We start from the raw sequence: 24,686 nt of genomic DNA, 5'->3' as shown, positions 1-24,686 counted from the left end.
CTCTCCTACAAGTCAGACGTTTCTCTTTCCTAGTCAGTTTTAAACACCTACCCTCTCCTGTTTCTGCTACCTTAGTTTGGAGACTGTCATCCCAAAGAAATTTGCAATGCATGTGTATAAGTGAAGTGTGAGTGTTCTCTGGCATGAGAGAAAAAAGAAATTTCTTTGATGATCAGATTGTTCAGTATTTTCGAACCATTTAATGGCACTTCCAAAGGAACTTGATGCAGAAAAACAAGAGCTAAAAAAAGATATAATCTATTTCCCCTTCCTTCCTTCTTTCCTTGCACGATTTTTAAATTGCATATACTTGTCATTTGCAGTATCAATTATCATTCAGGATAGATAAGAAAATGGGGTAACTGGTTTCTCAGGTGTGGTATTCCAGCAAAAACTCCTGCCTTCTGCTGGCGGACGGCACTGGGAGACAAAATTAGTCACCTTTTTTTAATTTTTATTTTTCTTTTCATTGCAGTGTCTGGTCCATATCACACTCTTAACATTGAATGAATACCTTACTCCTTTTCTTCCTGCTACTCTTTTTCCTAAGAAAAACCTGAATCTACATTCTGAACCTCCTCTAAAATGAAGATGAAAGGAAAAGAATTGCAAGGGTATCTCCAAAGACCACACACTGAAAACCTAGACAGTTAACCAGTTATCGTCAAGTCCATTGTGACTCAAGGTGGCTCCATGCCTGGCAGAACAGGACTCTGTTCCATATGGATTTCAAATGCCGATTTTTCAGAATCAGATGGCTAGGCTTTTTTGTGAGGTGCCTCTGGGTGGACTCGAACCTCCAATCTTTGGTTAGCAGCTGAGTGGGTCAACAGGTTACACCACCCAGGGACTCCTTTTTGAAATGCTGGTGGTTGAGAGTTGCATGCCAATACCCCTAGTTGGAGAACCAAAAAAACCCCAAACCCATTGCCATGGAGTTGATTCCGACTCATAGCAACCCTATAGGGCAGAGTAGAAGAGAAGAGGGCACAAAACGTCAAGTGATAGAATTAGAAGGAAGATGTTTGCATGTGTGTTTGCATAAGGGTGGCTGTATAAATGCCTTGTCTATCAAATTGACCAATATAAACTCCCCTGTGTTGTCAAAGGAAAGCCTGGTGGCATAGTGGTTAAGAGCTGTGGCTGCTAGCCAAAAGGTTGGCAGTTCAAATCCACCAGGTGCTCTTTGGAAACCCTATGGGGCAGTTCTACTCTGTCTTACAGCATCGCTATGAGTTGCATTCCACTCGACGGCAACGGGTTTGGTTTTTTTCGAGTGATGTCGACAGTTAAAGCACACACACATACACCCAGACACACTCAAACTCTGCTAGTGAGAATGTAAACGATTTTTTGAAGAAAAATTAGAGAACAAGTATAAAAAGCATCATGAAAGCTGATCCTAGCTCTTCCACTTCTGGAGTTTCATCCTAAGGGAAGAATGAAAGATGATCACAAAGACTTAGCCTCAAAGATTGCAGCGATATTTGTAATTGCCAAAAAGTAAAAACCCATTTAATTGTTCAGTAATAAGGGGTTGGTCAAGTTAATTGCAGCAGATCAAACCGACAGAATGCTATGCAGCTGTTATGATTGCATAGAACGCATGTATTTGTTGACATCTAACAAGGCTCACAACTTTGTGAAACAGAAAACGCATGTTAAAAACAAAAAATGATGCAATTTTTATAGATTAGGTATGTGTGCATTTGTAGACATTTATAAATACATATGCATTGGGAAATACATAAAAGGGCATTTTCAGATATTAGGCATCTATATTCATTTTTCCCCATTCCTTGGCTTCTCTGAATTTTCTGATTTGTCTATGATGAACATGAATTACTTCTGAAATACAAATACAAAAGAGGATACAATTTTTTAGAAAAAGCCCTTTGTGTCAACATAGCCTTTCTGGAAAAAAAAAGAGAGATGTCCCTTGCATTCTCTGTAGCTTCTAAGTTAAAAGGGAAGGCCATATGAATTACTATCTGATGATATTCGTAGGTAGTAATAGAGAGGAATACTCTGTACTCAAAGTCATTTGATTCGCATGTTTCATACTTCATATATCTGTTAGGTTTTTAAATTAAAAAGTCCTTCTAATAAACACTAAGAATCAAAAAGCCAATGTTGAGATTTTTTTCATCTACACAACTGACTCCTAGAATATATTGCCTTTTATTTTAGATCAAAGCATGGAAACTGTGTTTGATCCAAGAACGGACACGTAGATCCAGCATTTACAACTAAAGTCAACCTATTTATAATCACAGATTTTTTTCAAATCCCTGGTTTTCTTTTTATCCCTGTGATGCGAAGAGGGTTAGTGATGGTACAACCTGGAGAACAGCACCTTGGCTTTGTCCCTGAAGTATTCCCCTTTACTAGCACAGGAAATTAAATTTGCAAACACCACCAGCTAGTCAATCAGAAAAAGAGCATTGTGGTTGTCAGGGCTTTGGGGGCATAAATTTCCCCCCGAGCAGAAACACATTCACTAAGTAATTTGCTTTCTTTTAACTAGCATATCCCCTTGTATCAACTGGAGAAATAAGTCCAAATTAAAATCACTATTCATCAATGACTGCTGCATGTATTTGGTAATAAAGGTCATCAACTATAACTTCAATCATTCTATCTCAGAGCTTCTCAAAAGGAACAGTTTGGGAGTAAGAGAGGAATCAGAACCTCCGATTTACTGCTAACACAAAGACGCATATTTCTGGGGATTTTTAATTTATTTAAATTCAATGAATTTTAATGTTTTCCTTTTTTCAGTGAGTACTTGCTAGGCACTGGGGGATACAATGGTGAACATACTGACATGGTCCCTCCTCTCGCAGAGCTTACATTAGAGCAGAAGAGAAAGACACGAAATATAGAAACCATAATTAGAAATTGTTATGATCGCTTTTGTAGGAAGACAGCCAGGTATGAGAGAGAATAATCGGGAGATGCCAATTTATATTGGGATATCTGGGATGTCCTTTAGAAGGTCACGTTTAAGTTGCAACACAAAGGATTAGAACCATTGACCCTCGTTCTCATAACGCTCTTTTCTCGATTTCATTGGCATTACACTTTCCCGGTCTTCCTACTACCTCTCTGGTCATTCTGACTCACCTTCACTGGGGGTTCCTCCTCCTCTATCCAGTCTTTAAACAATGAAGTTCTTCTATTCCAAACTTCCAACCAGGGTGATCCATTTTACTCCTCTGACTTTAACTATCACCTGCATGTCAACAATTCCCTAATACGCTTTTCCAGCCCTGAGTTCTTTTCCTAGCTCCATCCAGATCCATATATCAACTGCCTATGTGACATTATCATGGAAATATCTCATAGAAATCTCCAGTTGAGCATGTCCAACACTAAAATCAAGATATTTTACTCTGAAGATCCTCCTCCAGAGATGTCTATCTCCCTAAGTAGGACCATTCACTCAGGTGCTGTATCAGAAATCAAGGAGTCAATCATGACACTGCTTCTTCCTCATCTTGGTAATTTTCTTGTCTATTAAAAAATTTAAAGTATGTCTTGAATTTCACCACTTTTGTCTATCTCCTTGGCCATCAATTCTTGCTTGGATACTTCAAGCCTTCCCTTATTCTTTCATCCATTCTTGCCCCACTCCAATTCACTGTCTTAAACGAAAATATTTTCAGATTACTCCCTTCCTTTAAGATTCTCCCACTGTTCTGAGGGTCAAGTGTAAAGTCATTAGATGGTCTCTAAGATCCTACATGATCTACTCATTGTCTTATCATTTAGTCTCATCTCATGCCAGTCTTTGCATTATTCTCTGTTCCCCAGCCACATGGACTTTTTTCAGTGTCCAAAATTAGAAAAGAACCTTCCTTTCTTCAATGCTTTGCCCATGCTGTTCCTTCTACCTGGAACATCTGGGGTCCACCTGCTATGTGTTCTCAGAGTACTATACAATTCTCTGTATCAAATAGGGGTACATAGAGCTGCAAGTAAGAGATTACACAATAGAAATGGCTTCAGAATTAGGACATTTAATCAGCTCATTAGCGAAAAAGTCAGGAAGGAGGCATTTCCAGGACTAGTACAACATTTCAAAATCACTAGGAAACTCTGGTGGTGTAGTGGATAAGTGTTCTGGCTGCTAATCAAAAGGTCAGCAGTTCAAATCCACCAGGCACTCCTTGGAAATTCTATGGGACAGTTCTACTCTGTCCTATAGGGTTGCTATGAGTCAGAACTGACTCGATAGCAATGGGTTTTTGGTATCGTAGGCCAAGACTTTTCGCCTTTCTGTTCTGCCATTCTATGCATGTTCACTTTTTGAATTTAGGGTCATCACCTTATGGTAACAAGGTGGCTGTCAGAACTCCATGAGTCATGTCTTTACATAAGTGCATTCAAGGCAGGAAAAACAGGAAGGGCCAGCACCAGAATGCTCTCTTCTATCAGAAAGCAAAATCTTTCTCAACAGCCTCCATCACATTTTCCCTACATCACATTGGCCAGATCTGTGTCAAAGGGTGACTAGCTTCAAGGGAAGCAGATTAGGTAAGTATTGGGAGAAAAGCAGAAGAGGAGGTTGGATTAGCTGTTGACTTTACGATCAACAGTACCTGACACATTATTTGGAGCACTTATCAAAGTAGTAAGTAAAAGAATTCAATGCATAACTTTTGTTCATTGGCCCCTCTGTGAGATTATAAGCTCTTTGACTATGACAAAGGGAATATGTCTGCCTTTTTCACTATTATAAGCCCAGAATCGGCACCGTGCTTGGTCTATGTAAGAGATCAGTCACTGTTGGTTCTTAAACTGACTGTCATATCTCTTGGATCAGCACTTCATCCAGTTAAAACGAGAACATTCATTTGATTAAAAAAATAAAAAGGTGATTTTTAAAAAAGTGCTCACTTCTTTGCATGATGAACACAATTCTTCCAACCCCTCAATTCCAGCCACGTGAGTAGAGACGTGGGTACTATTGCTGTCACCAAGACCCAGGAATGAATTCTTTTTTAAAAAATAAAACTTTAACCCCTGTTATAGAGTTATGTGATCCATAAAATTTTAAATTGCCTCAAGTACATAAATGTAAATCAATTCTTGCCTAAATCACCCAAATATCATTCAGCGAGTAAAAAATACAAAAGCTAGAAGTCATTAAAAAGGGTAGTCACAAAATCTTGGGTTTAAATTTTCCACCCCCAAGAGCATTGCAACAACAGATAAGTATGTCATTCCAAATGGCTGATTAGGGAGAAAGCAAATGTAAAATACCTGGCACATAAACGATGCCTGACACAATTCTGTTCTTGTCTCTATGCCAAAGGAAAATCTGGGTTTACTCCTAGCTTTGCCATGACCTAAATATGTTACAATGGGCAAACTGATTATGTTCCTTGGTTCACAAATGATACACCAAATCAAATTCACTGCCGTCGAGTCCATTTCGACTCATAGGGGCCCTATAGGATTAGATTAGAACTGCCCTGTAGGGCTTCTAAGGAGCGGCTGGTGGATTCGAACTTACGACCTTTCATTTTGCAACCATAACTCTTAATCACTGTGCCACCAGGGCTCCCACAAATGATATAGTAATTGTAAACTACCTTCCAGTTATAACTGCACAATTTAAAAACTCCAGGCAAAGGCTGGGATAGCATTCGCTCTCAGGGAAGAAGGATGGTACTGGAGACAAAAGGTTCGAAAAAGATCCTAACAAAATTAAAAATTTTTTCTTGTTAAGTTGTTTAAACATGCATCGTAACTAAAGTTAAGATATCACCAAAAGTAAGATTCATCATTTTTTACGTACCACGGAGAAATAAGGTAAGTGGCATTGAACTCGTGCAACGAGAGCCAACCCAAGAAAACATTAAGGAGTAGATTCATATCCCTGAGAGTGTCTGTCTCTCCAGGTGCAAATGATTCCTAATTTCTGAGGGACATTCTGTTTGGTTGTGTCAAAACACACGGGGCACTGACACACAGATACCACACAAATTGAAAAACAAATCGGTGCTCGCTTCGGCAGCACGTACACTAAAATTGGAATGATACAGAGAAGATCAGCATGGCCCCTGCACGAGGATGACACGCAAATTCATGAAGCACTCCATATTTTTGTATATAGTGAAGTGTATATAAATTTTTGTATGAGAGACTGACTAGATTTGTAAACTTTCACTTAAAGCACAATAAAAAAAAAAATGCATTGTAAATGTTCACACATGCCAAAACAAAACAAAACAAAACAAAACACAATAACCTTGATGGTTGCTTAAGATGGTGAATGTAATTAATGTCACTGAATTACCCACATAAAAATGATTTAAATGGCCGATGCTTTATTATATATATATGTATCCTACCATGATAAAATTTTTTAAAGTTAAAAAAAAATAATAATACTCTAAATAAAGCATTATCAAAATCCAAAAGAAAGCATACGCACACATGCAAAGCTAGGTTTTAAGTTTTAAATATGGTTTTCACTTGAAATAAAATTTCTTAAAAACAGAAAGTGACTTTAGCATTGGCAAAGGGAGTTCCCTAAGAAAAAAAATGTAAACAGATGGCTAAGAAAGATCGCCCACATGCTGAACACAGATCTTGAGGAGGCATTTCTAAGAATGAAGTGGCACTTCCCAGCCTGGGCCACTTCCCACAAGGATCCTTATGTAACCCATGGAAAACACAGGGTTTATACCTCTGACCAGCCTCAACAACTCTTTCCCCACTTGCCCGGTAGTGACCAAGACTTGTTTCCAACTCTTCCCATTGTTTCAAAGAAAGCTGAGTACCAATCTCTTGAGACAGGCCATCCCCTAATAAATCAGCAGTTGGTGATCAGTCTCAAACTAACATCTTCCTTTATAATGGGCCGTTAAGACCTAGCTAAGTACATTAAGCATTCAGTTTAATGTATGACACATATCTGTTTCACTTTTTCAGTGAGTAGTTTCAAGATAACTTGATTCCCAAACTTAATCAAGGAGAAAAAAAATCTTGGCAACATTTAAAACTCAGTTTCAAAATATAATCCAAATGAGGGCGAGAGACCATTTTGTTGCAAGCAATGAGATTATATAATACCTAAATCAAATCCACAGAATCATCTGTGCAGAAGGATTAGGTCTTTTCTTTGGGCCTACTGATCTTTCCTTTCAATCCTATCAGCATTTCCCAAAGACCTCCATCTGCACCTGGCCCACGTCACCAGCGCAGAAACAAAATGGAGCCCTCTGCAAACACGGCGACTTAACACACTCGATACCCAAAGACCACAGAAGAAAAACTCACGGAGCTGTCTTTCACAAGCAGAGCACAGCACTGGATTCCAGCCATCAGCATCTTGTGTGGGTTCCAGGCCACAGAGTCAGCCCTGTTGTGTTCAACAAAGAGAAGGACAGGGTAGGGAGGGGAGGCGATTAGTATATGCTGAAGGAAAGAATACTATCATTAGCAGCATCCATGTTCAGTAACCCAAGTTAGTGTTCTATAAAATCCCATTTTGGGGGTGGAGGTGGGGTTATTTAAAAAAAAAAAAAATTATTTTGTTTTTGTCTGTTTTCAGAATGAAACCTGGATGGGCAAACTCCAAAGAGATTCCCTCACCTAACTAAAAGGCAACTGTGAACTGGAAATTATATTTACCTGTGGATGCCACACAGAAGCTTGCGGTGCTTCCTGGACATCAAAGCTGAGCCACCCCAAGAAGCCTGTTGAGATATTTGTATAACCAAAACAACATTATTTCAATGTTACTTGTATATCATCTGGTTGTCATGGAAAAGCCTGAGTGACAACCTCAAAAAACCAAAAACCAAGCCCATTGCCATTGAGTCGATTCTGACTCACAGTGACCATATAGGACAGAGTAGAACTGCCCCACAGGGTTTCCAAGGCTGTAAACCTTTACGGAAGCAGACTGCCACATCTTTTCCCTGTGGAATGGCTGGTGGGTTCAAACTGCTGATGTTTTGGTTAGCAGCCAAATGCTTAACCACTGTGCTACCAGGGCTCCACATCTATCTTATTTCACACTCTGTTTTATGCCATGTTAACCAATTTGTATTCCAGGAAATTTTGATCACTGGCTCTACTCAGGGAACCAGATCAGACCTCATCACAATAGATGGGCCATCATGGACCCTTAACGGCATCATAAAGAAATTGATATATTAACCAGTTGAACTGTATGTGGATGAAAAGAGGTTAAAAATATGGTTCGTGCCCTCTTGAAACTTAGAACCTAAACCAGACATCTTCACAATGCTGGCATCCTACCACACAAACTGTACAAATGCTGACGACAAAACATGGTCTAAGGGCCAACATTTCACATAAGAAATGATGCACACGCTTGGCAAGGTGCATAGAAGGGAACACAGGAATTCATATTCAGCTAGGATGGACTAGGTGGAAACAGATCCTGTTAATGAAAAATTAAGAAGCCCCTAGGTGATGCCATATGGAAATACTGTAATCTGTCAAAGATTGCATTTTACTTGGATCCACAATCAAGGCCCATGAAAGCAGCAGTCAAGAAAGCAGATGATATACTGTGTTGGTCAAATCTGCTGCAAAAGACCTCCTGAAAGTGTCGAAAAGCAAGGATGTCACTTTGAGGACTAAGGTGTGCCTGACCCAAGCCGTGGTGTTTTCAATCGCCTCATATGCATTTGAAAGCTAGGCAATGAATAAGGAAGACCAAAGAAGAATTGATGTCTTTGAATTACAGTGTTGGTGAAGAATATTGAATATACCATGGGCTGCCAGAAGAAGGAACAAATCTGTCCTGGAAGAAGTACAGCCACAGTGCTCCTTAGAAGCAAAGACAGTGAGACTTTGTCTCACATACTTTGGACATGTTATCAGTAGGGAGACCAGTCCCTGGAGAAGGACATTATGCTTGGTAAAGTGGAGGGTCAGTGAAAAAGAGGAAGACCCTCAAAGAGATTGACTGACACAGTAGCTGCAACAATGGGCTCAAGCATAGCAAAGATGGTGAGGATGGCGCAGGACTGGGCACTGTTTTGTTCTGTTGTACACAGGGTCACCATGAGTCAGAACTGACTCGACGGCACCTAACAACAACAATAGAGGATGCAAATTGTTAAGCACTCAACTATTAGCCAAAGGTTGGCGATTTAAAGCCATCCAGAGACACCTCGGAACGTAGGCCTGGTGATCTGCTTCCAAAATATTACACAGTCTTGAAAACTTTATGCGGCAGTTCTACAGAGAGTCACTGTGAGTCAGAATTCACTCAATGGCAACTAACAACAACAACAACAATGAAAAATCAGATCTTTTCAGCCAAATGGCTTTCAGAAATATTTTCAAAGTAAAAGTGGAAGAGTAGAAGACAGGGAGCTTGGAACTTAAGGAAGTTAATCACGCAAAAGGTAAAATTTTAAGAGCAAAGGAGAAAGGAGTTAAAAAGAAGATGAAAGGCTATCCCACAGTCAATAGGTCTGAAGGGAGAGGAAGGAAAAAATCAATGTAGGGCATATGAATATGAAAGTCAGTGTAGTCCTTGAAATTGGGCAGACTTCTAAGTTTTCATTTGTAGGGCAATGAAGAGTGACTGCAGTGAGAGGAACACAAGGGGACTAGCTTAAGCTGTGTGGAATGTTCTTTGAGGTTATTTAAACCTCACGACATCCCACAGAGAATAGGGTTATTACCACCTCCATTTTACAGATAAACTAAGGCTCACGGGTGGTAGATGAACTGTCCAAGGTCTCACAGGTAATAAAAATCAGATCTGGAATCCATTTTCTAATCACAGTAACATCATGGCTTAGGAAAGGGGACCATTTGACAAATAGTGGAGTACAACATGGAGTAGTGAGGAATGAAGGAAATACTATAGGCAGGTGAGGTCAAGAGCTGCCGAGGATGTATACAAGAGCTATTTTTGGCCACAGAATTTAAAAAGTTAGACCCCAATACCATGTAGGAAGACGTGCCAAGATCGTGTGCACCACGGATATGGAAGATGAAGGAAATGAGACATTTATATCTTTCCCGGATTATTATTAAAGCTGGGTCCACTGGTATGCAAGAAGAGAATGTACATACAGCACAAGCCACTTTGTGGCCTTACGTTCCATTTTAGAACAACTCTCCCATGCAAGGCTGGAACTAGGGTGAGGTGAGTGAGCCACCTGGGGTGCAGAACATAACGAGACACTCTCAGACTTGTGCACTCGTTGACCCTACCCTTATACAACCCTGAGAGTGAATGCCTCCTTAAATTTGAGCCCTAGGCACCTCTCCTGCTTCACCATAGTTCCGACTCTGCTTCTATGATTGGGTTGGAGTTCTAACAACTTCCGGGGGTCCCCAAAAGCTTGTGAGCTGTGATGTATCCCAAGGGTGGTATGTGTGCAAATAACCAAGTATCTCCGATAAAGGACTGAAGACTTGAGGTCATCAGTCATGTCCCCTTCCTGCTGCACTCTCTGCCACACTGGGATTCACAATGGACCATGGGTGATAAACACTGGGCTACAAAGGCAACTGCTTTCGCTATCTGAAAAAATGTTATCCTAGTCTACTAGTTGAAGAGCCACAGATCTGTATTTTGAGATTTTGACCCATGCAAACGTTACGATGATTTATATATTAGGTTCCTTTATTAAGCTGCCTACTTTTCTTCATCCTTTTATCCTCTGACCTCACTGAGAATCTACCAATGACATCTGTCAGAAGGATTAATGAGTAAGACCCAGCCACACCCATTTACTCTCTCCATTTCCGCCTGCCTCATGCATTACATTTGCTGTCCTTCATGTCTCCTCTTCTATCCTCTGTCTCCTATTCCTCCTAAAAAAAGTAAACAATATTCTCCCCACACCTAGTGAGCTCATCTGACGTTTTAAATTCACGTGAGCAATCTGGAGACGTTAGTTCAGTGGTTTACAGAGGGGTTTTGCAGAATTAGGAACAGCTCACCTACAACCCCATTCCTCAAACGAGCTGAAAGGCAAAAAAACACAACCCATCATTTCAACGTCCTATGTCTACTTGTATGGCTTTCTAAATCCCCAATTCTAGAACTGGTGAAAGTACCTAAGCTGTCATCTGCATGATGAAGGAGCTAGAATTTCTATCTCAATAAGAACCGTCATTTATTGAGCAATTGCTATATGCTAGGCAGTGTGGTATGCCATTTTACGTCCATGTTCTCTTAATTGATTTGTTAAAAAAATTAATAGTAGAACCAATCCTGAAATGGAGGTGGAAGTAGGGGTGGAATGCAGATCTGGAAGTGTATAAAGCCCATTATTTTAAATGCAATGTTTTCTACCACCCCTTGGACTTGGATAAAGAGCAGGCATGAGACTTTAGGAAGCTGGACTGGGTGTGTAAGCCTTTGCAGCATCCACAGCCTCTGCTTCAAGAAGAGCTGGACCAAACGTGGCAGCCTCGCCTAAGGCAGAGGTGGAATAACGTTTGCTCTCATGGAAGAAGAACGGTATTCAAGACCGAAGATTCTAACAAAATTCAAGTTCTTCTTGTTCAGTTGTTTAAACATGCATTGTAATTAATCAAATTTAAGACACTACTAAAGGGAAGATTTACTATTTTTTAGGTACCACTAAGATAGAATAAAAAGACATCAACATACTAATTTCAGAGTTGTTAAAAAATATGTATTAAAAAGTGCATTTTAGAATTAATAAAATATGGTGTATATGCAGAGTGGCTTTGTTTATGGAGAACAGGCAATCTTAATTACATTAAAAAAATAAAAGCAAATAAATACCAGTTTTTAATATTTTAAAGACTCTTTAAAATATCCTTTAAAATTTTTCCAAAAGATCAAACCAATTACTGTTAATTTTATTAATTTTTTTATCTTCAAAATCAATAAGCTACCCATGGTATATGAAGTTTTTTCAAGATAAATTAAACACTCCTGTAAGAAATTTTATCAACAGATTGATGCCTGCAATATTAAAGGAGAGTGAACACTGTCTCCATGCTAGAGCTTCTTAATTTCTTTCACAGGCCAGCTAGACCACCGTCAAGTTTAATCTAGCACCATAAGCATTTATTAGATTCTTGCTATGTGCAAACAGATAATTTGGTATGCATTAAATATTTCCTTATAAAAGTGTTTCCTTCAAAAATTCCACCTTTAATTTTCAAAGAATCTAGAGAGTTTTTCATTCCTACTTATGAATCACAATTGTAAGGCCCATAAATCTCTTAATATCCTTCCCAATTTAGATACTGTTATAATTACCCTGTTTTACATAAGCTATATAATCCATATTTGATGTTTCTCTTATGAGAGCAGAATGAGTAAGCGTAACTGCTGATGTATTTGATTTTTCCCCTTTATTTCTACAATTATAAAAGTGTTCACTTCATATTATCTTTTAGAACATAATGTATTGTTATGCGTCTAAGTCTATAAAAATCAATAAGACGTAAATTGAAATGTGAACAGATACAAATGCTATAGTCCCATTTAAAGAAGTCACAAATAACCCACCTGAAGTCCTGCCATTGGCATGCTGATAAGAGTTTATAATTCTAGTAAGGTTTATATTACAGCTGCTCTTACCAAGTATTAGGATAAATTTAATGAAAACCTTGAGTTGCTGAAAAAATTCTCTCCATATCATATCGCAGACACTTTACTTTGCAAACATGAAGTAATACAAACTATAAAATTATATGTAGGTATATCCCCCAAACGTTTAGTTCAGCAAATCAAAAATGTTGACTTTTCCTCTTCTGATAAGGAGGATCTGAACTACTCGATTACCTGAGGAAAGTTCCCTTAAGTCTTATCAGCATGTTCAACAGTCCCTTCTCTTGGGTAGAATCAAACTAATTAGCTCCTGGTTTCACCAAAAAAAAAAAAAGAAAGAAAGCCAAAAAGCTCAACAAGCACTCATAACTGGCTGAATTAAACTTTTTAACCCTCGATAAGTAAAATTTCAAGTGTTACCTTTAATTAAAGAAAAAATTATTACGAAGAGACTTCGGACTTAGAAAATTAATTAGGAAACAAAAAAAAAAAATGTGACTCCTCCAGTTATAAATTATGAAGAATCTCTCTCAAATAATTACCTATGATTGATCCAGATAAAACTTGCTTTAATTATAGCAGGTAATTACGTAATGTAGCTTTGTTTCCATTTTCTGGCTGATTGGGATCACATAATTTTTGAAGAGACTTCACAGACCACGTCAGTCATCTCCCTCTTAACAAATGACAAGACTGAAGCTTAAAGAGCTGAAGTCACAATGAGGAGAAAGCGAGTCAGAATCAAAGTCTCCTGACTCCATAATTCAAAATGTGTCCCCTGCACCACACCACCTCAATGGCAGTAGTTCCGGAGGGCAAAAAAGATGGTTCACGGGGGAGGGGGAAATAAAATGGAAGCCAGAAAACTAAAACAAGATTTAAATCAAGTCTTGGAATCTTCTTCTTTGCACCTTACAGTAAAGCACATGTCTAGTTCCCCAAATTAGAAATAAACACATAAATAAAGTAGCTCACATCCAAGATGGAGACCGTTCCACCAAAGCTGCAAAAATACTATAAAGTTGAATGTCTGTACTTACGTCCACATGAAGCCAGAGGCCATGCCTCTCACAAATGTCAGCTATTTCATCCAGAGGATCGAAGGCTCCCAAAACTGTTGTACCGGAGGTGGCACACACGAGAAATGGTGCTGCCCCCTGTGTGAAGGATCCACACACAAAGAGAATTATCACTGTTACCATGAAATTTGTCCTACAGTATGGTTATAAACATAGTGATACATCCAGATATTCATTTGGTTTCTTTGGAGATAATGGTTAATTCAGTGGGTAGTTTTAAACTTCTCCACTAAGTGGCCTCTTGTAATTAGAAACCAGTTAAGGAAACTGGGAAAATGGCAGGACGATAGGAGTCTGTCCCAACTCTTTCTGCCTCCTCACTCATTTTACTCTCATTTTCTTTCTGTCGTAATTTCTGTTCTATAGATGTCCCAGTAAGACAGTGAACAGCCTCAACTGCAATGGTGAACATTCTACATTATGTGTAGCTCCTTGGAAAAATACACTGGAGCTTCCACAATACCTGCCTGCATTGTTACTCCTCTCCAAAATAAATAGGAGCACAACTGGAAGATAAAGAGCCAGCACCAGGAATGAGCTAGGTAGGTCTGTCTACTTATCACCTTGAAAAAAAAAAAAAAAACGTAGTGACAAAACAAAGAATGTGCTGACATACAGATTTGGTATCACAGGGGATAAGGTAATCTGACTGGCATACACTCCCCAAAATGGTTGCCACAACAGAGAAATCCATTGGAAAGTGCTGGAAAAGAAAGCTTGTACCACTCCTACCGTGATAATTCCTCCACACACAGCTGGGAGAGTGAACAAGTGCCAAAAAGAAATGGAGGAGGAAGGGGACAATGTGGAACCACGCAGAGGGATGAATGTTAATCCCAGTCAAACTAGCCAGGCACCTTGGCCCCATTCAAGTAGTTTATTCCAACTAGGAGAGAAAGAAGTCCCTGAGTGGTGCTAACAGTTAATGCACTCAACTTTTAACTGAAAGGTTAGATGTTCAACTCTACCCAGAGGCATCTTGGAAGAAAGACCTGTTGATCTACTTCTGAAAAAACCAGCCATTGAAAAGCCTATGGAGCACAGTTCTACTCTGATACACACGGGGTCACCCTGAGTTGGAACTGACTTGACAGCAACTGGTTTGAGTAGAGGATGAATACATGCGATTGTTTCCAAATGGATCTATCCCGGCATGGTGGCATAAATGTGTTGTTGCTCACTGCGGAAGTTGCAGGCAACAGTGGGGATGGGGAAAGCAACTAGAACTCTCAGATTCTAGAGCACTTGAGGAACAAGTGACAAGAACATGCACTGCCTTTAGAACTCATTTTACGTCCATTTAGGATGGAAGCATTTTTTTCCCTCAGTTTTATCTCGAAGTGTAGTTGTAATTGCAATATATCTTTATGTCCTTTTAGCAACAAGGTTGTTGCAATTGAACCAGACTCATTCCAGTTAGCTGACCTTTGACAATCAAATGTTATTTCTTAATGGGTAGTGGGGCACAGCAAAGACACCTGTCCTCTCTCTAAAATGAGATGAAAAGTGAATGGCACATACGAATCCTTCTATTATTTTGGCACACAGTTCAAACACATGGAATCCGGTCCACCCAGACCTCTTACAGCCAGACCAGTAGGCTGACAGAGCTTCTGGGGAACCACAGCCTTTAGAAATTCTTCCCTGTATTCAACTACTAACAGATTATGTCTTTATTAGGCCCAGTGACCTCCACGAAATGAGACCAGATTTACATCAATCATTAAAAGTAATAGAAAAAGTAATTTACTACAATAATTTAAGGTGTCTTTAATGGCTGAGCTTTTCCTCATAAACTCTTGTGACATCATTACAGTGGTGAGAGAATGCCTGTGCAAACTATTACAGCTCATTAATGAGTTTTCTTCACCTTTTTCACAATCCTAGCTATAAATATCAGGCTCAGAAATTAAACTTTCGCCATCTGGATTTAACCTTCCATAGTATTTTTTTTTTTCTCTTCCCCAGATCTGCCGTTAATGAGAAAATTCAGGGACACATTACCCACTGCATCCTGCAGATGCGCCGTACTCTCCGAGAAAGTTTGTCATCTCAAACGCTCACATACAAAAGTACCTCCAAGTAGTCAGGGGTTATCCTCGTTTCCGCTTTTCATAAGGACTTTAGCATCTCTAATGCTTCTGTGGTTTTCACCATCTTTGTAATGGCACTGCGTAAAGGTCACTGCCCGGCAGTTTTTTACTGGGTTGTGATTGCCCAGGGAATTGGATCCCAGCAGAAAAATACTTGCTGCGCTAATCCCTATGTCAGAAACAATATGACTTAAAGGCTTGAAACAAAACAAGCAGGCCTGAGACTACTGAGAAAAATAAACTAGTCATCAGGTATTAGTATCTAAGGCTGGATGCAAGCTTCGGCCTTGGTGAATCCAATCTCAAGTTGAAGTGACTTGGAAGGAAAAACAGAGGAGGCCAGCTCTAGCCCTATTGCCCTACTTTTAAATGTGCCTAAAGCAATGTTTTTCTTCTTGAAAACATTTTTTTTCCAAGTTCTCAACTTTAGGGTTATGTCAGTTTCCTGTACTTTCATCATCGAAACAAAACTTTTCAAGCAATGAAAATAATAATGACTGCAGTAGAATGAGACACATGAAATATATTAGAATCACGAGCTTTTAATGATACTAAAAAAAAAAAGTGTTGGCTATCTTTGGAGAGTGCTAGGCAACCAACTTACTATTCTGACAACCGGTAAATACGGAAGACAATACAGCATTTATCCTGCCTTGCCTGTACAAAATATTTCCATACCAAAACAGAAAAACAACACAAAAACCAAAGCCATTTCCACCAAGTTGATTCTGACTTTTAATGACCCTATAGGACAGACAGAACTGTCCCATAGGGTTTCTGAAATCATCACAGAAGAAAGCAGATTGCCACCATCTTTCTCCCTCGGGGCGCTGGTGGGTTCAACTGCCAACCCTCCCATCAGCAGCCACACACTTAACCATTGCACCACCAAGGCACAGGAAAACCAAATAGGGGTGAGGGAACTTTCTCCTTTACAGTAGCATTCCAGCCAATAAGTGGAAGAAAGACAGAATGAATTAGAACATCAGCTAATAAAATAATGGGTCTGGACAGGGAACATCAATGGCAGCCAGATCTATGAGATGAGAGACTGATGGAGAGCTTTATAATGGAGAGATCAGGCTGACAGATCTGAACCCACCAATCAACCTTACCACAAAAAGGGGGTTCTTCCTGAAAGACAAAATACCACCTAAGACTTATTCTTGGTTAAAAAAAAAAATCCAAGATCTAAGCTGAATTTCACTGAGCCTCAAGATCTAACTACCAAAGTATAGGAAATACAGAGAACAGACTGGAGAAGGGGAAGACATGGATTAGAAAAGATTTATGTGATGTGTCAACTAAATGCCATGTGTGGACTATGTTCAAATCCTAACTCAAACAAGTCAACGATTTAAATAAATAAAACACAGGAAAGGCAATGGGAGAAACTGTAATATAGACCAGATATTTGATGATTTGCTGATGTTATGAAATTACTATTTTTTTGGTATGATCATGGAACTGTGTGTTTTTGAAAGAGACCATATCTTTCACAATGTCTGAGATTTGCTTCAGAGTAATCCTGTGGCGGTGGGAAGGGATGGGGGTATTAAAAAAAAAAAAATGAATTCAGTATGACTTAATGGGTATTAAAGTTAATGGACATAAGGAGATTCGTCATACTATTCTTTCTAGCTTTATGTATGTTTGGAAATTTACATAATGAAATGTTTAAAGGTCTTGAAGGAGAGGAAGGAAGGAGGGAAGGAGGAAGGAAGGAAGGAAGGAAGGAAGGAAGGAAGGAAGGAAGGAAGGAAGGAAGGAAGGAAGGAAGGAAGGAAGGAAGGAAGGAAGGAAGGAAGGAAGGAAGGAAGGAAGGAAGGAAGGAAGGAAGGAAGGAAGGAAGGAAGGAAGGAAGGAAGGAAGGAAGGAAGGAAGGAAGGAAGGAAGGAAGGAAGGAAGGAAGGAAGGAAGGAAGGAAGGAAGGAAGGGAGGGAGATGAACCACACAAAAACCACAATCTTCCCTGCCAACAAGCACTGATGACATAATGGAAGTTATTTCTGATAGGAATTTCTGTAGAAAAAGTGAACCTAAAACTAGAAAGCAATATTTTTAGTTCAAAGCAAAACAAACTCTTCAAGGGTTGTACTGTAGAATTTTACTCAAGATTCAGAGGAATTTTGATAGTCTGTACCATTAGACAGCTATCAAATCCCCTTGTCACTGGAATGATCTTTAAAACCACACCAAAAAAGGATAAATGTGGCTATCAGGACATACACCTGAAAACAATACATACGCAATAGTGGTAGAATTTTCCAGCATGCCCCAGGACAAGGCGATTTTTATGCAAAGTTTAAAAAAGAAAGAGTACAGCAATAGAAATGGAATATAAAGACAAAAAAAAAATTTTAAACATGTTTTTTAGTGTGAAATCCTAAGAGGATAGCTATACTTACACCTCAGCTCAGAAGCTGGGCTTTTCATTTTTTCGGCAGTCACGCCTGATCTCGTTGCTACCTATTGAAACATTATTGGAGAACGGTCTGATGCTCCATTAGTAGTGGGTGGTGTGGTGGGATAGGAGGGAAACAGTAAAGCTGGTTCACCTAATTTAGCAGGTTTTGGTTCCAGGTATGCTCATTAAGAAGCAAGACGGCCAGGACCTCCTACCTTGGCTGGTGAATAGCAGATGACTAGGGCCAAGCTTTGCCTTCCCATGCTAGGGGTATATTAGCTTTAACATATGCTGGCAGCTAAGAAAGAGAAGGCATTCTGTCAGACAGTGGTGTCACCAGGGTTGCTGTCACCCAATGTGGTAACACATAATGACCCTATACAACAGGGTAGAACTGCCCCCACAGGGTTTCCAAGGAGCAGCTGGTGGATTTGAATTGCTCGCCTTTTGGTTAGCAGCCGAGCTCTTAACCACTGCACTACCAGGGCTCCTATAACTAACCACAGGGATGTTTTTATCAAAAAAATAACAAATTCCTGCTGAAACACTGCACCAAATCTTTACAGACAGTCATTTTGGTGTCACTCCCTCTGACAGTGTCACCCGGTGTGGTCTGCACCCCCAAGGCCCCCATGGCGATGCCACTGCTGCCAGAGCTGGACCTAGACCTACTATGGGGTGAGAGCAACAGATGGACTTTGGGTTGGGAGCAACCTGGGAGGGCAGGTTGATCAAGAAATTAGTAATCATCCTGAATGGAACTCAGAGGCTTGGTTTGGCTAGTAGAATTCTGAGAGTCAGGAGTTATGTAGGAGAACAGATGCTGGACCCTGCTGGAGAGGCTGGGTTCATCCTTAGGGCTAATTCTAGGCAAGGATCCTGAATACGGTGATGCCAATGTTTTAATAGGCTCCGGCCACCTGGGAATGAGAACATCCAAGAAACTCCACAGAACATGGAGAGCCAAGCACCTGGAAATAGAACATCTGTAAATGAGTTTCCCTATTTTAACTTCAACAAATTCTCTTCATTCTCCCACACATAGAAATGGGTTAGGCTGTTTGCATTCTCTCCCCGCCCATCTCAGCCTCTCTCTCATCCCCAGACACACAAAACGCACACATTGTCTCTCCCTCTCTTTCTTTTTCTCCCCTCTCACCTCTTTTCTGGCTTGCCAGACTTGTTTCTCCAGTTCCTCAGGTATCATCTTACCTCTAAGGGATAGATTTGAGAAGTTCAGTTATGTTTAGAAGTTAACAGACAGCGCTACAGCTTTTTAAAGGGTATGGATCTCCCCCTCCACCCACCACGCTTCCGAATCCTGTCCACATCACCTTCCATCTGTTTCCACAAAGCAAACGTTGTCAGTACCAATCCCAAGAAAGGAGGCTGCCTTCTTCATGGAGTAATGACTCTGAATTAAAAGGGGCAAAGGAGAAGGGAGAGACATGAACACATAATATGAAAAAAATATTGCATATTTTCTAAACGAGTGTAAGTCATCCTGGCTGAGCACAATCTTTGGAACATTACTGCACTGACATCAAAATTAAAAGAAAACAGTAATTTAATTGAGCCCCTTAGTACAGTCGTTGAGAACATTGACTTTGGAGTCTGAGAAACCAGGATTTAACTCCCAGGTCTACCCGTTACAGTTATGGAACTTTGAGCAAATAACATATATTCACCAAGGCTGTTTGCTAATCTGTAAAGTGGGCATGACAATAATGCCCTCTCCATCAATTTGTTAAGAATTAAATGGGTTAATACATGTAAAGGGTCTGGCATAGTGTCTGGCACATAGAACAAAGTTGGTTAGTGAAGGCAGTTATTCTTCTCAACACTGAGAAAAGTTTCTCTTGATGCTAATAAGACTCAGTATTAATGGAGACTTAGAATCTAGTCCACTGTTAACTCAAAACTCTCTAAAGAGATAGCAAGAGACTGTCTCAAAGGCTACCAGTGTCTTAGCCATCTAGTGCTGCTGTAACATAAATACAAGTGGATGGCTTTAACAAAGAGAAATTTATTTTCTCACAGTCTAGTAGACTAGAAGTCCAAATTCAGGGTGTCGGCTCCAGAGGAAGGCTTTCTCTCTCTGTTGGCTCTGGATGAAGGTCTTTCTTGTCAATCTTCCCCTAGACTAGGAGTTTCTCTGCTCAGGAACCACTGGTCTAAGGATGCGCTCTGCTCCTGGTGCTTCTTTCTTGGTAGTATGAGGTCCCCAACTCTCTGCTTGCTTCCCTTTCCTTTTATCTCTTGAGACATAAAAGGTGCTGCAGGCCACACCCCAGGGAAACTCCCTTTACATTGGATCAGGGAGGTGACCTGGTAAGGGTGTTACAATCCCACCCTAATCTTTTAACATAAAATTACAATCACAAAATGGAGGACCACCACAGAATACTGGGAATCATGGCCTAACCAAGCTGATATACACATTTTGGGGGGGGTATAATTCAATCCACGACAACCGGTGAAGAATTTATTTTCAAGTGCAAAAAATGGGCTATAAATGCTGATCAGACACTTGACCAATCTTGTTTAATATTGAATGCAAGGCTGAAATTAAACACACAGGAATGTGGCTAAAATAATAATAACAAAAGTAATAATAAATTACAGGCATACGACCTTACTCAACCATGGCACGAGTGAGGCTGATAGACGGTTCTGGAATTAGGTCTGGTCTATTTCTTACTAGCAGATTGTAGTATACGCTTTAGATGGTTGAGCCTTCCTCTGCCCCTACTACATACAGCCTATAAAATAATTAGCATTCAAACATTGGAGATGTCACTCTTTATACATTAGTGAGGACAGGTGGTCAATTAATTCAATTTCATGCCAAAAAAATGAAGGTGTTAAGGACATTATTGTACCAAAAAACCTTAGTAATTTAATTTGTAGGTATGAATACATTAAAAAAGTAGTCATGCCTTCACACTTAACTTGATCTATTCTCTCCAATGTGGTGATTTTTTCTCTTCTCTGTCAAGAGGGTTATATTGGGAGCTTTTTTTTTTTTTTTTTAACTCTACACAAATAAATGCAGAAGTATGATCAGGAAGAATGATACCATCCTAACGGTATACCATCCTAAATAATTAATTTCCAAATATCAAACAGGACACGTCCAAAATGCCTGTAGGGTGCATTCATTTCAGGTCGTTACAAGAACACATGCATATTGAAGAGTGATAATGTACATGAAAATGTAATTAATTCTCCACTAGCTACATCAGCCTGGGTTGGTTGGAGGTGACATGCCCGGCATAACTAAAGTGACATAGCTGAGGTGAATTATTTCTCACCAGAGATGTGGGCTCTGGCAACCCAACAGCTATTGATTTCATAATGATAAATACTAGCCTACCTCACTGACATCTGCCTGTAAGGAAAATCACAGAGCTCTCTGCCCCTGAAAAATAGCAAAATATCCCCCAACCAATGAATCTGCTTAAAAAAAAAAAAAAAAGACTCGTAATCAGAATAGCTTCGGTGCAGGTATTTTTAGGGGCCTCAGGGCAAAATACAGTCCAATGTCAATCTCAAATGGATAGGGACAGATACAAAGTCTGAAAAACTGAAGTCTGAACATCTGAAAGCATGAAAAAAGGCAAAGAATCCTGGGGAAGGGAGGAAAAGAGAAAAAGAGCAATGCTTCAGACATGCTGAGTAGTTCCAAGGAAAGGAAAACCCTAGAAAGCTGGAGTTCAGAAATAACAGCTGCACTTAGAAACAAGTGGTCGCTGTTCCCATCACTAGCAAAAGAAAAGTCAGTCGTTCTAAGACCCAGATTCCCCGTAGGTTTAAAACGTCTACAGAAATTGCAAAAACCTCAGCGGGCATTCATTCCTATAAAGATAAAACAGCAAGTGCCTACGTGAACGGCACCACTGAGCTGAAGTCTTACTTTCTGATCCCAGCAAAGGCTTTTTATATGACCTTGGGTTTCTCAATGAACCACTGTCTTCTGCTGGATTTAGACTGTGTTCTGGCCACTTGGGCTTCTTCTAGTTCTGACCAGTTTAGTGATCCTTGAGCTCTAGAGCAGGAAGGGAAGGTTTTATACATGAGGGAATAAAGAGAATGGGTGTGTAGGGGATGTCCCTAAGACCACATAGTTGGTTCAATTCCTTGTGCTTTGCACAACTCTGTAAAAAGCACCTGCTTGCCCACTAAGAATGCACACACAAACATCCAAGCCCAGGTCAGTTCACACCCAGAGAGCAGGGCCACGACCAGGGTGGGGTGTCTAGAGGGTAAAATGTAAGAAGGCATGACCCTGAAGCTTGTACCCTAAACACACATTCACATCACGCTAGCCCCTGCCCTGTGAGAGAGGAGCTAGGCCCATTGATCGCTGGCCTGGGCGGTAACAGTTCCTTTTTTCTCCTCCATTTTTAGAGGCAGGCAATGATCACTGCTTTATGCTGATTCCAAAAAGTCATCTGAATAGTTCAGGAACACTGTTGTTGTCAGTTCTGACTCACAGTGACCCCATGTACAAGAGAATGAAACACTGCCTGGTCTTGCGCCATCCTCACAATCATTGCCATGCTTCAGCCTATGGTTGCGGCCGTTGTATCAATCCATCTCACTGAGGCTCTTTCTCTTTTTTGCTGATCCTCTACTTTACCAAGCATGATGGCCTTTTCCAGGGACTGGTCCCTCTTGATAACGTGTCCAAAGTACGTGAGACGTAATCTCACCATCCTTGCTTCTAATGAGCACTCTGGTTGTACTTCTTCCAAGACAGACCTGTTCAGGAACATTAGAAACCTAGGATTTCTCCACTCCCAAGGAATTCATATCTAAGTGCTAATCAAGTCTCAGGTGATCACTTTATTACTTTTCTCCAAAAGGTCCCTTCTGTTGGATTCCCGCTTAGCAATGGAGAGACTACTTTAGAAATGTTCACAGTATAGGGTCTCTGTCATCATCTCCCAGCTCTTCATCAAGAGCTGGATCACATCCAGAACCTGAAGCAGGCAAACGCACCCTCAGTGGAGAGAGCCAGTATTCTGCATTTGATGGTGCAAGGTGGGGATAAGTAATTAACCTGGTTAATCTGGGGCAGATGAAAATGGGAAGAGTATGACCACGTGATAAAACAAGACAGGAAAATAACGCCTGGACCATGGACCAAACACCTAAAAGAAAACAAAGAGCGTGTAGCAACAAGGCTCCCATAGTATTTGTGGCCATTTAGTAAACACAGCCCTTTTTAATTATTTTTAAATTAAATACGTTAATTTGTTGTGATAAGTAGTAAAGGCGGCCACTAAAATATGAATTAGAATTATGGAAATGCTATCAGCTGTATCTTTTAGGCAGGGCAGGGAAAAGAGCAAGCCACAAAATGGAGCTGAGTGGATGGGGAGAAAGTACATACTCGGGGCTAAGGTGCTCTCAAAGCGATGGAATTTTCCCACAGAATTCACATCCACTTCTCGCTTTTTCAACTCCATCTTCTACTGGCATGAAGCCCTGGTGGCACAGTGGTTAAGAGCTCGGCTGCTAACCAAAAGGTGGGCAGTTTTAAACCACCAGCCTCTCCTTGAAAACCCTACAGGACAGTTCTACTCTGTCCTATACGGTCTCCATGAGTCAGAATCAACTCGAGGGCAGAGAGATTGGTTTGGTTTGGTTTGGTTTGGTCCGATGGCATGCTAGCCAAGGCTTTTGCATTCAATTTCTTCTTACTCCCCTGTATTGTGACTCTTTCCCAGGCATAATCTTTATTCTGGAAGATTCTAGGATGATTTCACCTCTTTCAGGGTAATTATTCCAGAAGAGAACTCCAGCAAGTTTTAAACACAGCAAAGAATGAAAAGAGGCAAATGGGAAAACATCGAGCTGATAGCAGGGGCCCTATTAAACCAACTTTCCCGGGCCTGGAAATAGCAACCCAAACACAGAAGGGACTTCGTATTTCTGATCCGCAGGAGTCCCTCAAACTGACATATCCAGGGTTGGAACCCGGAGAGGGAAACTTTACTCCGTAATAACTAAGCGTTTTCCCAAGCTGTCCACATTAGCAAACTCTTCTCTTGCTACAGAAAGAACACCTCATGAAGATGGGCCTCTGGCTGCTGCGTAAAAATCTGGGGCCAGACGATTCCTCCCAGGGGCCTGCCAGCATTCATCACCGACTTTGCCCTTAGCACTGAGCTAACTAAAGCAAAGGTGGAGCAGGGCAGAAGGGAAACGTGAAGGTGCCAGGTTTTCTTACATGGCCGACCTCTCAGTGCACAGTTTTGTCTTTTTGCGATGGAAATGTAATGTTTGGTCTTAAAATATATATATATAACGGTACAGAAAAGCCCCGCAGGAAATAACGGAGAACTTTCAGGTTTTGGCTTCCTCGTGTGTTTGACAGAGACCTAGAATTACTGCAGAAGGTACTTCCTGGAAAGGATCTGGGGAAGAAGTGATGGCGGAGTGGACAGACACACCCACTGGGGTCACACAACACAGAGAAGGAAGAAAGAGTACTGAAGCTGTGCCAGCTACCCACCTTATCAGCTCATCACCTTATCACAGCTGGCTGCTTT

General features: G+C 40.4%; 1 protein-coding gene and 1 non-coding gene across 2 annotated transcripts in view; one reads left to right on the top strand and one right to left on the bottom strand.

Annotated features, from left to right (window-relative positions):
- The window catches only part of GADL1 (glutamate decarboxylase like 1), a 193,939-nt gene that overhangs the window by 111,036 nt on the left and 58,217 nt on the right, over nt 1-24,686 (bottom strand). The window contains exons 7-11 of the mRNA XM_049870892.1: nt 19,461-19,540; nt 19,286-19,340; nt 13,588-13,704; nt 7,648-7,712; nt 7,294-7,375 (exon numbers count right to left, since the gene is read on the bottom strand). Of these exons, the coding sequence (XP_049726849.1) occupies nt 7,294-7,375; nt 7,648-7,712; nt 13,588-13,704; nt 19,286-19,340; nt 19,461-19,540 (399 nt within the window). The remainder of the gene's footprint in view (nt 1-7,293; nt 7,376-7,647; nt 7,713-13,587; nt 13,705-19,285; nt 19,341-19,460; nt 19,541-24,686) is intronic.
- On the top strand, nt 6,010-6,116 carry LOC126068540 (U6 spliceosomal RNA). Its single transcript, XR_007515732.1, has one exon. It is a non-coding gene; the product is annotated as a U6 spliceosomal RNA (small nuclear RNA).

Source organism: Elephas maximus, chromosome 27 (genome assembly GCF_024166365.1).
Source record: "Elephas maximus indicus isolate mEleMax1 chromosome 27, mEleMax1 primary haplotype, whole genome shotgun sequence".
Taxonomy (NCBI): domain Eukaryota; kingdom Metazoa; phylum Chordata; class Mammalia; order Proboscidea; family Elephantidae; genus Elephas; species Elephas maximus.
The sequence above is the reverse complement of the archived record's forward strand: the minus strand, read 5'-3'. Positions and strand labels throughout refer to the sequence as shown.